Source organism: Toxorhynchites rutilus, chromosome 2 (assembly GCF_029784135.1).
Source record: "Toxorhynchites rutilus septentrionalis strain SRP chromosome 2, ASM2978413v1, whole genome shotgun sequence".
In the NCBI taxonomy this organism is placed as follows: domain Eukaryota; kingdom Metazoa; phylum Arthropoda; class Insecta; order Diptera; family Culicidae; genus Toxorhynchites; species Toxorhynchites rutilus.
Genome location: NC_073745.1, coordinates 20652947 through 20668519, shown reverse-complemented (window position 1 = coordinate 20668519; position 15573 = coordinate 20652947). Strand labels below are relative to the sequence as shown.

The 15573-nt window shown below is 37.3% G+C and overlaps 2 protein-coding genes and 1 pseudogene across 3 annotated transcripts in view; 1 reads left to right on the top strand and 2 right to left on the bottom strand.

The window, feature by feature from the left end:
• LOC129764307 (sodium-dependent transporter bedraggled) overlaps positions 1–15573 on the top strand; it is a 289063-nt gene that overhangs the window by 83988 nt on the left and 189502 nt on the right. The gene's annotated exons all lie outside the window — the stretch shown is intronic.
• Positions 6846–7016, bottom strand: LOC129772237 (U4 spliceosomal RNA; annotated as a pseudogene).
• LOC129764313 (cytochrome P450 9e2-like) lies at positions 9493–11341 on the bottom strand. The gene is made up of 2 exons (XM_055763275.1): positions 11093–11341; positions 9493–11025 (listed from the first exon to the last, which is right to left on the bottom strand). The coding sequence occupies exons 1-2, from the start codon at positions 11302–11304 to the stop codon at positions 9624–9626; spliced, it is 1614 nt and encodes a 537-aa protein (XP_055619250.1). The 5' UTR covers positions 11305–11341; the 3' UTR covers positions 9493–9623.

Here is a 15573-nt window from a genome sequence, read left to right as displayed (position 1 = left end):
GGGGTGTAAAATCAATGTATTGAAAACGAAAGCGTTACGCCGGAGACCGAGATTTTGAGCGTTAATAGCTCCTAAACAACTGAACGAAATGGTATGATAAACACTTCATTCAAAAGGTAAAATGTCAATAGCCTTTAAATTGCTTTCAAAACATATATAAGCGAGCGCCGCTCGGAAATCCACTCAGTTGTAATTGAACAGCGATTGGAGCATGTTGTTCCTGTTGTGATGAAGCTAACTTCGTTCATCATGAAAGTGCTGATGAACGGTGTCACCAAGAGCCTGTTTGTGCACCTTAGGCTAGAAGGGAATCCATCAGGAGGAGAGTGATGCCACAAACGGTTCCGCTTGAGTCATCGGAGCAGCCGCCACACACACACACATACACACGTGGAACTCTTCGTTTAGTTGCCATCCAGCATCGAGATGATTCCGGAAAGATGTCATCGTTGCTGAAAAATAATCTGGCAGTTCCCCTTGAAATTGAAAAACACATTCATGCGAAAGAGTTAATTTTAATGTTTTCTATCCATATAACACTGCGACCAAATACATTTGGTTTTGTGTGTTTTTTTCCACTTTGCCGTTAGCTTGGTTGAAGAACGGTAAACACCTGCTACGTTTTGAGAAATATGTGTTTTCACTTCCTTTTCTCTATTTACGTTAGCAACTCGAAGAAGCTATCTTTCTCTATCTAAAATATTGCGTCTGACCACGCCTAGAATAATTATAGCAAAACCCTTGTACATAGGAACTTTTGGAGCAATAACACGAACGAGCGGCACGTTGGCCGCCAGATTCTCTGATAGACACGACGCGTGATTGTATCAAAATCCGAACACACCCTAGAATACCAAAAACGTAAGACCACGTCTTTCGGCAATTTATTAGAGGTGCAATGAATCTTAAGAAGGAATCCCCGCTCTACGCGCACTGGCAAACGATGACTACTCAACAATTTCTCAAACGAGAAAGGAGTGTTGTAAGAAAGGATGAGCGAATGCAATGATTATGTAGACTGATTTGATGCAACAGATATTTTGACTATTGGAAATGGAATACAAATTATATCACAATACAAGCAATGTATTATGTATTATACAACTTTTGTTTGATTGCTTCTTTTGATGAATATTGTGCCTCCAACGTAACGCTCTCGTTTTCGAAGTCCCCCAAATATTCATTTATTCTATCATTCAGAATTGATTCAGATGCAACTAAAAACAAATGATCACTAAATCAATCATAGTCCTACGTCACCCTTACGGTTATACCTCAGATATAACCCACTTCCTGTTTTTTCACGAATCGATAGTCTAGGTTTCTTTTGTCGTGGGACTACGTCTAACCGGAATATATGTGGGTCAAAATGAAAATCTAAAAACATGATATGCAGGAAAAAATGAAAGATTTCTTACTGGATCGGAAACATGCTTGCATCAATTGATAGGGAATATGTGTACGCATCTATCGCAATTAATAAAATGTTACTTTTCATTAGATAAACAATTGCATAACTGTAAAATGTTAAGCGTTACTTAAACGCCCTAACTGCCACGTTTTGATTGACTCGATTTATGGTTCCCCCAACACAGACTTCAAAACCTAGCAGCGTTGGAGAAATCGGCATTGCAAATACACTTGAGAGATGGAAACTTCAGAGGGAAATGTAAAATACAATAATCGTTTGATATCTTTTCCGTTCACATATTTTGTAAGTCCTGGGCATCACACCAAACGTAAAAAGACAGTCATTAAATTTACTTGTAACGAAGAATATAATCCACTACAATGCATGAATTCACCTTACATGGCATTTGTTCAATCTTTTTACTCACAAAGCAAATATGTATATTGAATTCAATTGAATTCGGAAATTGTTTCATTCAATCGAAAATTTAATCAATACAAACAAATGATTACTAAGCTAAGGTCCCACGTCAACCTTGCGGTTATATCATAGATATAACTCACCCATCTTTTATAATTAAAATTGTTCTTGAGGCAGAAATTTTGCAAAACCAATGGGTCAGAGATCTTTGAAAAAAACAAGAAAGAGTTGGGAAAGACGGACAGTTGAAGGGAAAGATGGACACTAACTGAAAATTCAAGTTTAGGCTCGCGATAAGTTTAGGAGGTCTTCAAATAGGTCTTCAAAATCATCGAACGAAAAGGCTTGACTAAAATCACACAGAAGGGGTTGGAATTTTTCTCATTTTTTCACGTCTAAAATAGCTTCCGAATGAATAATGACAAATTCGGATAACGTTCTAAAAACCGTTCTGCTGATTCGTCCATTATATCTGGTTGTTCTTGCAAGCGTAGTTAGTGGACATCTGTTAAAAAAAGAAGGAGAAATAATCAAAATGATTTCAAAACAAAATGTTAGTCTTTCCCTCCAGTGGAGTGTCCGTCTTACCCGACTTGATTAGTATTCTTTGAACATCAATATTTCTGGAGTGATGAGTGGGACCACCATGCCATTGCCAAAGAATAAAACACGGGAAAATATTAAAAATTAAAAAAAAACTACAAAAATCTAACAAGACGAACAATAAAAACAAAACAGAAAAAAAATAATATGGAAAAAATTAAAAAACGTAAAAAAAATAAAAAAATATGAATAAACAATAGAGAAAATGTAAAAAAACGAAAAAAAAAATTAAAGAATGGATAAAGTGGAAATGAGAAAAAGGAAAAATGGGACAAATTAACACAGAAAATGTTGCTTCAGCATTAGGAAATAACCCGCCAAGCCATTGCCAAATAATGGGAAAACAAATAAAAAATTTTAAAAATGGGGGAAACATTTGAAAAAAAATTCAAAAGTGAAAAAATGGAAAATACGAAAAAAAATGAGAACAAAGGTAGTGGAGAATCAAAAGATACAAATACAAATTATATCACAATACAAGCAATGTATTATGTATTATACAACTTTTGTTTGATTGCTTCTTTTGATGAATATTGTGCCTTCAACGTAACGCTCTCGTTTTCGAAGTCCTCCAAATATTCATTTATTCTATCATTCAGAATTGATTCAGATGCAACTAAAAACAAATGATCACTAAATCAATCATAGTCCTACGTCACCCTTACGGTTATACCTCAGATATAACCCACTTCCTGTTTTTTCACGAATCGATAGTCTAGGTTTCTTTTGTCGTGGGACTACGTCTAACCGGAATATATGTGGGTCAAAATGAAAATCTAAACACATGATATGCAGGAAAAAATGAAAGATTTCTTACTGGATCGGAAACATGCTTGCATCAATTGATAGGGAATATGTGTACGCATCTATCGCAATTAATAAAATGTTACTTTTCATTAGATAAACAATTGCATAACTGTAAAATGTTAAGCGTTACTTAAACGCCCTAACTGCCACGTTTTGATTGACTCGATTTATGGTTCCCCCAACACAGACTTCAAAACCTAGCAGCGTTGGAGAAATCGGCATTGCAAATACACTTGAGAGATGGAAACTTCAGAGGGAAATGTAAAATACAATAATCGTTTGATATCTTTTCCGTTCACATATTTTGTAAGTCCTGGGCATCACACCAAACGTAAAAAGACAGTCATTAAATTTACTTGTAACGAAGAATATAATCCACTACAATGCATGAATTCACCTTACATGGCATTTGTTCAATCTTTTTACTCACAAAGCAAATATGTATATTGAATTCAATTGAATTCGGAAATTGTTTCATTCAATCGAAAATTTAATCAATACAAACAAATGATTACTAAGCTAAGGTCCCACGTCAACCTTGCGGTTATATCATAGATATAACTCACCCATCTTTTATAATTAAAATTGTTCTTGAGGCAGAAATTTTGCAAAACCAATGGGTCCGAGATCTTTGAAAAAAACAAGAAAGAGTTGGGAAAGACGGACAGTTGAAGGGAAAGATGGACACTAACTGAAAATTCAAGTTTAGGCTCGCGATAAGTTTAGGAGGTCTTCAAATAGGTCTTCAAAATCATCGAACGAAAAGGCTTGACTAAAATCACACAGAAGGGGTTGGAATTTTTCTCATTTTTTCACGTCTAAAATAGCTTCCGAATGAATAATGACAAATTCGGATAACGTTCTAAAAACCGTTCTGCTGATTCGTCCATTATATCTGGTTGTTCTTGCAAGCGTAGTTAGTGGACATCTGTTAAAAAAAGAAGGAGAAATAATCAAAATGATTTCAAAACAAAATGTTAGTCTTTCCCTCCAGTGGAGTGTCCGTCTTACCCGACTTGATTAGTATTCTTTGAACATCAATATTTCTGGAGTGATGAGTGGGACCACCATGCCATTGCCAAGGAATAAAACACGGGAAAATATTAAAAATTTAAAAAAACAACAAAAATCTAACAAGACGAACAATAAAAACAAAACAGAAAAAAATAATATGGAAAAAATTAAAAAACGTAAAAAAAATAAAAAAATAAGAATAAACAATAGAGAAAATGTAAAAAAACGAAAAAAAAATTAAAGAATGGATAAAGTGGAAATGAGAAAAAGGAAAAATGGGACAAATTAACACAGAAAATGTTGCTTCAGCATTAGGAAATAACCCGCCAAGCCATTGCCAAATAATGGGAAAACAAATAAAAAATTTTAAAAATGGGGGAAACATTTGAAAAAAAATTCAAAAGTGACAAAATGGAAAATACGAAAAAAAAAATGAGAACAAAGGTAGTGGAGAATCAAAAGATTCAAAAAATTTTGATATTGAAATATTGATAAAAATGAAACAAAAATGATTGAAATGATGGAGTGACAAATGTTTAAAAAATTTGAAAAATGGGGAAATAAAAAAAAGATTTTAAAAAACGAAACGAAAATGGAAAAATGGAAAAAAAGAAAGAAAATGAAAAAGAAATAGTGAAAAAAAATTAAAACTATAGAGACTGGAAAATTGGAATAAAAAATTTATAAATGTATAAAATAGAAAAAAGGTTCACGTGGAACTACCTTAGCTTAGCAATCATTCGTTTGTATTGATTAAATTCTTGATTGAATGAAACAGTTTCCAAATTCAATTGAGTTCAATATATTTGCTCTGTGAGTGAAAAAAATGAACAAATGCCGTGTAAAGTCAATTCATTTATTGTGATTGATTGTTCTTCGTTACAAGTAAATTTAATGACGGACCTTTTACGTTTGGTATGATGACTAGAACAAAATATATGTACGGAAGAATTATCAAACGTTTGATGAACCAGCCTAAGGCTGAAAATCTTTCCAATAAAGACAAAAAAAAAATATCAAACGATTATTTTATTTTACATTTCCCTTTACATCCCAAAAGTGTACATACTTCTCGAATCTCGAATTTGCTTGAAACTGGGAAGTTCATTCGCTTCTAGTGGCTGCACGATTTTCCCAGGTTCCTAAGTTTAGAAGATCATGTTAGGACAGACATATTCCACTCTGCACAAAGGCAAGCGAGGACAAAAGTACTCGCAGTTTGCATTTATTTGCAGAGCCGATTTCCCCAGAAACCTCGGTTTTGAAGTCTGTGTTAGGGAAACACATTTCAATCGGAACAAAAATACCCCCGATTTGTATGAATTCGCAATGCCGATTTCCCCACGCTTCATGGATTTGAAGTCTGTGTTAGGGAAACACATTCCAGTCGGAACAAAAATACCCCCGACTTGCATGAATTTGAAATACCGATTTCTCCAGGCACCTTGGTTTAGAAATCTCTATTAGGGAACACATTTCGGTGGGAACAAAAGCTCCCCCTACTTTCGTGTGTTCTTTTTCTTCTTTTTGGCTTTAAGAGGGTTTAAACTTTTCAGTTCACTCGCCTCTAGGCTCTTTCGTGTGCTTGCAATGCCGATTTCGCTGCTTGGTTTTAAAGTCTGTGTTAGGGAACATTTTTCGATGAGAACAAAAGTCCCCCTACTTTCATGTATTTGCAATGCCGATTTCCCCAAGGCTGCTTGGTTTTGATGGTTGTGTTAGGGAAACCGTAAATCGGGCCAATCAAAACGATGCAGTTAGGGCGTTTAGATAACGCCTAATATTTTACAGTTATTCAATTGTTTATCTAATGAAAAACAACATTTTGTTAGTTGCGATAGATGCGTAGAAATATTTCCTATCAAGTGATGCAAACATCTCTCCTATCCAGTACGAAATGTTCGAGCTATAAGCATTCGAAATCTTTCATTTTTTCCTGCATGTTCTGTGTTTAGGTTTTCATTTTACCCTCCATATATTCCGGTTAGACGTAGTCCCACGTCAAAATAGAAAAAATTAAAGAATAGAAAAATGGACAAAAATGATCTAAAATAGAAGAAATCAAAAATGAAAAAAATGTAACAGATGGATAAAGAGACAATAGATGAAATGGAAAAAAAATAAAATTGAAGGAATGAAAAGAAGAAAAAAAAAGAAAAATTGAAAAAATCTGCGAAAAATGGTCAACTGGTCAACTTATACAAGAAAATCTTGCTTCAGCACTATGAATTATCCACCAAGCTTTTTTCAAGCGATTCGTTGTTTCCGGACATGGCAAGAATCTTGCGTTCCTTATGATTCGAAGCCAGGAGAATCTGAGCATCGTTTTTTGTTTTCTCCAGTGACAAAAAGGAAGGAGTTGTTTTCAATGCATCGTGATGTTTTATGTGCTGTAAAAACCGAACAAGGCCATCATTGGGGAGCGGTATTATATTTATAATTGATGCAAGTAAGTCGAACACTGTTCGAAAAATAGTCACATTGGAAGCAGAATACACATTTTACAGCAAATGTGTACAATAGGGATGTATTTTCATAAAAAAAACAAGAATAACTTAGATGCGCATCTAACACTGTAGAGTTAGTTTTCAAATTTCGTTCTATTCCATAAAAAAACTACGGATGGGTTATACCTATGATATAACCGCAAGGTTGACGTAGGACTGCCGTTGGCTTAGTAATCATTTGTGTTTTTTTCAATTAGCAATAATCGCACCTCGGATGTTCCTCATTGGGTACGATATCGCTGCTGCGCAGAGCTATTTTTTGTATGTATTGGTTGAACTATTGATTAAACTAGTGAATGGATGAAACAATTTACGAATTCAATTGCAAACAATACCCAATTTAGGTCAACTCATGCATTATGGTAGTAGTTATCGCAGCAAATAGTTATCAACATTTTGCCTAATCATCAAACGGTATGCGTAGAAGTTCAGTGAGCTGGCAAAATGAAGGGATATGTAGTCTTGAATAACCGAGCCAAAGCCGATTTCCCCAGGCTCCATGGTTTTGAAGTCTGTGTTGAGAAAACATTCCAATTTGCAACAGCATATATAAAGCGAGTATAAAAGTACCCGCTGCTTGCATCTAACTTTCATGGTGTTGAAGTCTATGTTTGGGAAACACCATTCATTTAAGCGATGAAAGGATTTCCGAGCGACACTCGCTTTTATACCAATTGGTGTGATTTCAATAACCTGTTTTGAAAGCAATTCTAAGGCAACGTTCTCCGGTGTAACGCTTTCGTTTTTGAAACATTGAACTTACACCTCAGTACAGAAATTAAAGATGGAGTCCTACGTCAAAAACATGCGTTTAATACAATAATTTCGAAGTCCTGCGGTCAAGTGCTCGATGGCATCCCTCCATTTTTTTCCCTATGCATATGGCATTTTGGAGAAAGCGTAATGATGTGATAAAAATTACCAAGAGTTAAATGCTTCGTGATATCTCAGTCTGCCCAGTTCGTATTGTGTTCGCAAGTTTTCTTGATCGTTTTTATTTCATTCAAAAAAAAATGGAGTTCTCGGTCGATTGAAACAAATATGATTTGGTATAAAAAGAACATAAAATAAATTATGTATACTCTCTATGCTTACTTAACACCTACAAATTTGTCGTAGGTTTTTTTGTTGGAATCTGAAATGGTGATGTGTTCCAGTAGCAAAGATGCCGTGGATCCGAAGAATGGACGCACCGGCAGTGAAGGGATTGGCTTCTCAAGGGAATAACAATTATCTTTCGTCAGCTTATAAAACAGGTAGTCGTGAAGAGCATGTTGTATGGCGGCACATGCAAAATGACCGAGGTGGAACCGGACTCGAATGTGTGACTTGGTTGGTGGGAGATTCAAAGCTTGTTTCAAGATCAATGTTTGTGCATCACGATAGAAACAAGCTAGTTTTTTGATGCTAGTTTCATCGTCATCTTGAGCGGCAGCAAATCAGAGTTATGTTTGTCATTAGGGGAAGTGGGGGCATAGTGGTCACCCTAAGGAATATGCCCATTTCCAGCGTCCACATACCGCTACAATTCCTGTTTTTCTTAGAGTATTATAGTTCAACTAGTTGTTGTTCAAGATAGCATACGGCTTTTACCTTAAAAACTCAAAATAGTACATTTTTCATCATTAGAAAAAAAAAAAAGGTGGAAAATCGATCTTTTTTTTTTTGTTTGGAGGTAAAGTGGACACCTAGTGGGGGCAAAGTGGTCACTCGCATATATCAAGCTAAATGTGATAGATTTATGCGTTTTTTTCGTCCAAATTTGTTCAAATCATATTCGATGTATGAAATAAGCTTGGTCTATTCACCTAGAGTCTCAATTTAAATTTTCTGATGCATACAAAAACGTTGTAAGAAACACATAACGTTCCGCAAAATGAGGCTTGGTTAAGTTGGAGTGTCATATTTTTCTAGGGCCAAAACCACAAAAGGAACCTCTTCAAGAGCAGAATGTGATGAGGTATACTAGCTTTAATAAACAGAACATTGTAAGTCGTTATGCACCTATGACCACTTTGCCCCCAAACATCAAAGTAATTTCTATGTTAATTAATCGCTGAGATTGAAATATTCCTTCACCTCTCCTAGAATATGTGAACAGTCGCCCAAACTGAAGGTTTGTCCAACATATCAGATTGAATAAACTAAGCTTCATGAGAAATTCCATGCGCACAGAACTACGACCGAATGGCTATCGTGAGAGCAATTTTTTTATATTTTGACATGTGACAGTACTACTGAAGTCCAGGGTGACTCAAAAGTCATTAAATTCTTCAAACATAAGGTGACTATCAATGCGGTGTCAATAGTCAATAGTTATACTATCAAACAATCAGGTGACCACTTTGCCCCCACTACCCCTAATGATTTTACGCCGTCTGCGTATCGGATATTTGAAGCTATAAGTTCAGCGTTTATCGAGCAGCGTGTAACAGCATATTACTAAACCCTCCGTAATTTATTATGACAAAAAGTTCAATAGTAATTAGCAGCTATGTTTATATATAGCTGAATATACTCGACTCTTGAGTCTCTCAAATGACGAACATCATTAGCATATAAATAAGGCTCTATGATGAAACGCAACAAATGTTCGCCTCGTGCACAGATCATATCATTATTATCATATTTCTAGCTAAAAAAAGATGCTTTGTGGGAAGATAACACGATCCGATTAATCGAATGTTATTCTTGGGAATATGTTTGCTGAATTGACGATGAGTGACTAGACATGTTTCATTTCACATTTATTTTTATACATATTGACAACGTGACTGGAATGGTGTAACATCTATTTGTTTTGGTTGATAGGCAAACTTAAGCTCCCTTTGTATCGCGGCACCTATCTTATCACTCGCTACTTAAACATTTTTACGCGCCCGCAGTCGCACATACATTCCCTTCTCCGTACCCAATGCAGTGAATCCCTTCCTCAACTTCAGCGGAATCTGAGTATTCTCGCTTCGCTCGAACGAGAATTTCAGCAGCAGATGATAAATAACAGTTTTGACCTCCATCAGAGCGAATCTTGACCCAATGCAGTTCCTGGGACCAATTCCGAACGGCATATAGGTTGCCAAGTGGACTTTTTTCTTGTTTTCATCGTTGAATCGTTCCGGTTCGAACTTTTCCGGATTGGGGTAATAGCGGGGATCATGGTGCAAACCATGGGCCGGGAACCACACACAGGTGCCTTTGTCGATAGTGAATTTGAGACCCTCACCGTCATCTAGAACGTAGTCACGAACACAGAGACGATCGATCGCTGGCGCCGGTGACCACAATCTGAGACTTTCGCTCACCACCATATCCATATATTTCATCTTCTGCACCGCATCATACGTCAGAGGCTTTCCACCGAGCTCCGAATGGGTCTTTTTGACTTCTTCGTACAACTTTTCCTGAATTTCTGGATTTCGAACAAGCTCATAGATCGCCAACATAGCACTCGTAGAAACGGTGTCGAAACCGGCCAGGAAAAATATGAAACACTGCGCTATCATCTCCGCTTCCGACATCGGCTTGGTCATCTCGACCTTTCCCACATCCGACTCCTCAACCGTAGCGAATCCTTCCTGCATCTCCTTCTCCTGATGATGCTTCAAAGTCCCCTTCTTAGCCTGTAGAAGCAAGTCCACCATATCGTGCCTTACAATTCCCTGGCTCTCCCGACTTCGGACAGTTTCTTTGATTATGTTCGAAAAGTACACTGCTTGCTCCCTGGAAACCACGTCAACTCCAAGCCAAGCACAAAACTTTGGCAACATACGCAACGCGATTATCTTGAGCAACACACTCAACTTCCCAAACTGCATCATCTCCTTGCCATGGCGATAAAACTCATTATCCCGATCCAGGAACGAGTCTACCTTCAACCCAAACGCACAGGTTGCGATCACGTTCACACCAAACCGACCCAACATATCCTTCACTTCCACCTCGACCGAACCACTGCCCTTCATCTGATTTTCGAAAAATCGAACCATGTCCTCTCCGCACTCCCCTATCAGTCCGAACATCTGTCGCATCTTACTCCCAGTGAAGGCCGGACTCAGCGTGGCTCGCATATCCCTCCAGCGCTGTCCGTTCATCGCGAACAGAGACCTGCCGAACAGCACGTACGGATTGTCACTGTCCTCGTGGTTACCAAACGTTGGCCGGTGGTCCACGAAGTGGTCGAAATCCTTCACGGCGATCCGCTTGATCAGCTCCGGGTCCCGGATCACGAAGAACGGCGTCGTGGTTTCGAACATCCCGAAAACCCTGTTTGCATGAACAACGATAACAAGTTAGAATAGGTTCTGAGTGAACGTGTGTTCGGTATGCTTACTTAACACCCGGGAACTTCTCGTAGGCATTCTTGATAAAATCCGAGAAAGTGGCTTGTTTCAGCAGTAGCGCAGCCGACGATCCGAAGAAGGGACGCACCGGAAGCGAAGGGATTGGTTTCTCGAGGAAATATTCATTGTTCTTCGTCAGTTGATAGTAAAGGTAACCAACGAGGGTTACTATCAGTGTTAGCCAGAGTAGATCCACCTCCATCCCGAACGGTGCACGTTTTGTGACTGACTACATCGAACAAGTGGACGCACTCAAATATAAGACTTGCGAGATAAGTGATTTGATTGGAGCGTGCGTCCGCCACTACCTCGTCTGGTGGAGGAGACACGGGTGGTGATTCGAATATAAATTTTGTTTGTTCATCGCGATATGAACAGGTTTGTTGTTGTTTTTTGGACGCAGCTTTATCGTTGCTATCTTTGGTGGTGGAGGATCAATTCTCTCAGTTTCTCTTCAACAATCAGATGTATGCGAATCGGATATTTTTTGGGCCAACCGATGAGCGCTTAGCCAAAAAATGTACATAATTTCATATTGAAACTGACCCCAAAAATATTCATCTGCCAAACACAATCAGAACCCTTTTGAGCCACAACATCATTTCACGATCGGGTATTTGAATTTCCCTTTACTCCATAATGTTTCCAATGTTCCAACAGCTTGCGCATTCGTTCTGTTGCGAAATCAATTCCGTCGCAGGGCAGACCAGCCCTCGTAAGGCCATCAATTAAGAAACCGCACAGGAAGAATAATGCAAATCAAATTGATATACGAGTTGAGATATTTCTGCTGTTCGTCAAAAGCAGCGGTGTTCTCCGCATCTAAATCAATTCCATCGATAGGCCTGAGTCCAAACACAGGGGGCTTCATTGAGTCGTTGAAGATGAGAGAAGTGACCTTCATCTCCATACGTTTGATAGGTCTACAAAAAATTTCCGAGTTAGTATCCGTGAATTCAACGAATTACTGTAAATAAAGCAAACCGTTTTCATCAAATATGTCCTTATCCGCAGCATATTAGAACAACTTTGCCCAGCTTCGTACGAAGTTTAATGAAAGCTATTGAGACCCAACCCGTAAGCAATTTTTTTTTGTCTGAATATGTCGGCTCTGAAAGCAGTTCAAGGTTTGTCTATCCAAGGAATAACTGTCCATACTAAACTGAACATAACCTGCTTACAAAATCCCACCCTATGCTATTGGAAATAACTTATAACTGTCATCATCATCAAATGACAGAACCAATATTCTTTCTCCAGTTCATAAGTAGGATTTCCATAGCTCCCAGAGGCCATAATGGATTCAGTAAATCTGACATTGACAACAGTTTGTTTTTCCCCATTTCACGCTTCCACAACATTTTCAAATCGTTCAAACTTTTTACTAAGAATGAAACTGTCCTGTTACTACCCAAAGAACTTTTTTCTGGATAAGCGGCCCGAAAAAACTCACTTTTCGACATGCATTCTAGTACGACGGCAACTCATCGAGTCGCACTTTAAAAATAATTTCCACAGTTACCGCAAATTGTGCGTGTTATCTAGGAATGTTAAGTGAGTTTCACCTACGATTTTGATGAAAAATTGATGAAAATTTATTAAATCAATAGCAGTGAATAACAGGAAAGATGAATCTATTGCGCGAAAAGTTCGGTGATACGATAATAATGCGAAATATCCCTCACAACCCGGGTTGCAAACTATTTTTTTGAAAAATCAGGGAGGATGAAAAAAAATCAGAAAAAATCAGGGCTCATATTGGGTTGTCCGGGAAGTTCGTACCCATTTTCAAGTAAACAAAAGTATTATTTTTTGAATTTTATATGCACAGTGTTGTTTTGAAATCAATTTAGGAAGTTCTGAAATCTTTCAGATTGCCTAACAATTCTATACATTCACTAATTATGGAAGCTAATTTGTCCAGTTGCGAGCAGTATTCGTGGGACTGGTTGCTTGGTAGAAGCTAACAATACAGAATTCCTCTCTAATACAAACTGAACCAGATTATAATTTTTTTCAGGTGAAGATCGGGTCAGTCGGATTGTTTCAAATGACCCGTTTGCATCACCCGCCACGATTTGCTTTAAAAAAAATAGATGCATAGATAAAACACACAAGTCGTAACGATTTACGTAACCATGTTTCGACTGATGCACATGAACGGAGATTTTAAACGTATGTAGTGAACCTGCTAATTCATTTGTCGTGTCTCACGGATCATTCTTGCAACTTCTTGCTTTACAAACAATTTAATATATATTCTTCAAGAAATAAAACACTTTTTAATGATAATTACAGTTTCATAAAAAAAGATGCTTACGCGTTCTTACTTTCAAAATTCTTGTACATCGATTGTTATACTTGAATGTTATTTGCTGCGAAAATGTAATGAAACCTGTATCGTTTTTATTTAACTGTACATAATTTTTGGTCGCTAATATTCCTTTCATCGTTTCCGTTCCTATTCTGTTTCTAAACTTCGTTTTATTGAGATTGAATTGTGAGAACCTTCGGGCATATGATTCTCATAGATTATATTTCTTTCATGTCAACTTCAAAATTTAAAAAAATGTCGACACTGTACCTTCGAAAATGCGAACAGATAGAGTATAAACGGAAGAAACAGTAAGCATTATATAAGCGCGAACCGGAAAGCTTTTTAATGTAGACTATTATGACAGTTCTCATCCACAACCAGCGAAACTCCCAGTATATTTATATGGATTTCTTTTTCTGATTTAGCAAAAAGTAAAAATTCAGGAAAAATCAGGATCATTTTACAAAAATTGTTGGCATCTCTGCTCACAACTGGTCATCGAGATCGAGTGACTAGACACTATTGGAAAAATTTGCGCGAACTCGCATTTGGGATTTGCGACACCTCCTCAAAATTGAAAAAAAAATTGAGCGTGGAGATAATGGCTAACGAAGCAACTCTGCTTACTCAATTTTACCAAATTTAGTCTATACTGTATTCTGGAAAGAGCGAGATATTTCGCCCTTTTTAATAAATTTATATAGCAACGGCAACTTCCACTAAAATATTGTGGCTAATTAGTAATATATTAAAAATCTCGAGTGAAAAATTAAAAATGACAAAAATCATAAACTAAATTCAAAAAATATAACTGAAGTGACCTTGGGTTTCCTTCTGAACTTTTTGTACCTCCTTCTGGAAAGGGCGATACATTTTTGCCCTTTTTAATAAATTTATATAGCAACGGCAACTTCCACTAAAATATTGTGGTTCATTAGTATATGTTAATAATCTCGAGTAAAATATTAAAAATGACAAAAATCAGAAAAAAATTCAAAAAATATAAAAATATAATAAGTGGCCATATGTTTCTTCCTGAACTTTTCGTATCTCCACGCGTTCCTCGGATCGCAAATTTGCTTGGTTCAATTTGATGAACTTCAGACTCTCAGTCTCGATTCTCCTCCTTTATCAGCAAACCCAAAATAATTACTTAACAATTTTTTTTGACATCTTCATACATTACTTTAAATGAGCACAGATGTATCATTAAAAGTGCTATCCACCTATACTGGCACAACCTTTTTTTGGGGCGAGACGCAAGTTTGTGTATAAAACAAATGCCATAGCAATATAAGAGAGCAGAATAAGAGACACTTTGCAAACAAGCACGGCTCAAAGGTTCAACGTTAAAATTACGCTCTCCGTTTCACTCTCAGAAATCACGTGTATATTTTTAAGGTCCAAATTCATTTCATATTATTCTAGAGCATTAGCATAACACCATCAGTAGTTATGTGGGTACCGTAGTTGTCTGGAACAGCCTTACTACTCAGGCGGTCTTGGTCCAATCCCTGCTTGGCATCGTAAAGGTTTTTTTTGTTGTTGGACTAGGTCTTTCATTTCTATACTGGGGTGTAAGTTTAAAGTTTCGAAAACAAGATTTTGAGCGTTAATAGCTTCCAAACAACTGGACGAAATGGTATGATAAACACTTCATTCGAAAGATAGAACGTGTTATACACTTGTTACTTATTGATCCAAAAATTTATTTCAATAGCTGTTAAATTGCTGTCAAAACAGGCTATTGACATCACACAATATAAGCGGGCGCCCGCTCGGAAATCCACTCAGTCATGATTGCGCAGCGGTCGATGTACGATCGCTGGAAAATGTGTGTTCCTCTAACATGGACTTCCAATGAACCTGGGGAAAATCCACACGGAAATCCACTCAGTTATAATTGTACAGCGATTGGAGCATGTTATTGCTGTTGTGGCGAAGCTAATTTCGTTCACCATGAAGGCGCTGATGGACAATGTCACCAAGAACCTGCTTGTGCACACAATCGGCATTGGTGTGTCGAGTTCACTGAAGATTCCTCCTAAGGCCAAAAGAGAATCCACTGGAGAGAAAAATGGTACCACTAAGAAGACGACCAAGAAAGCACCAGCATCGAAAAGGAAGATATTGAAGACAGCCGCCTTACGCACA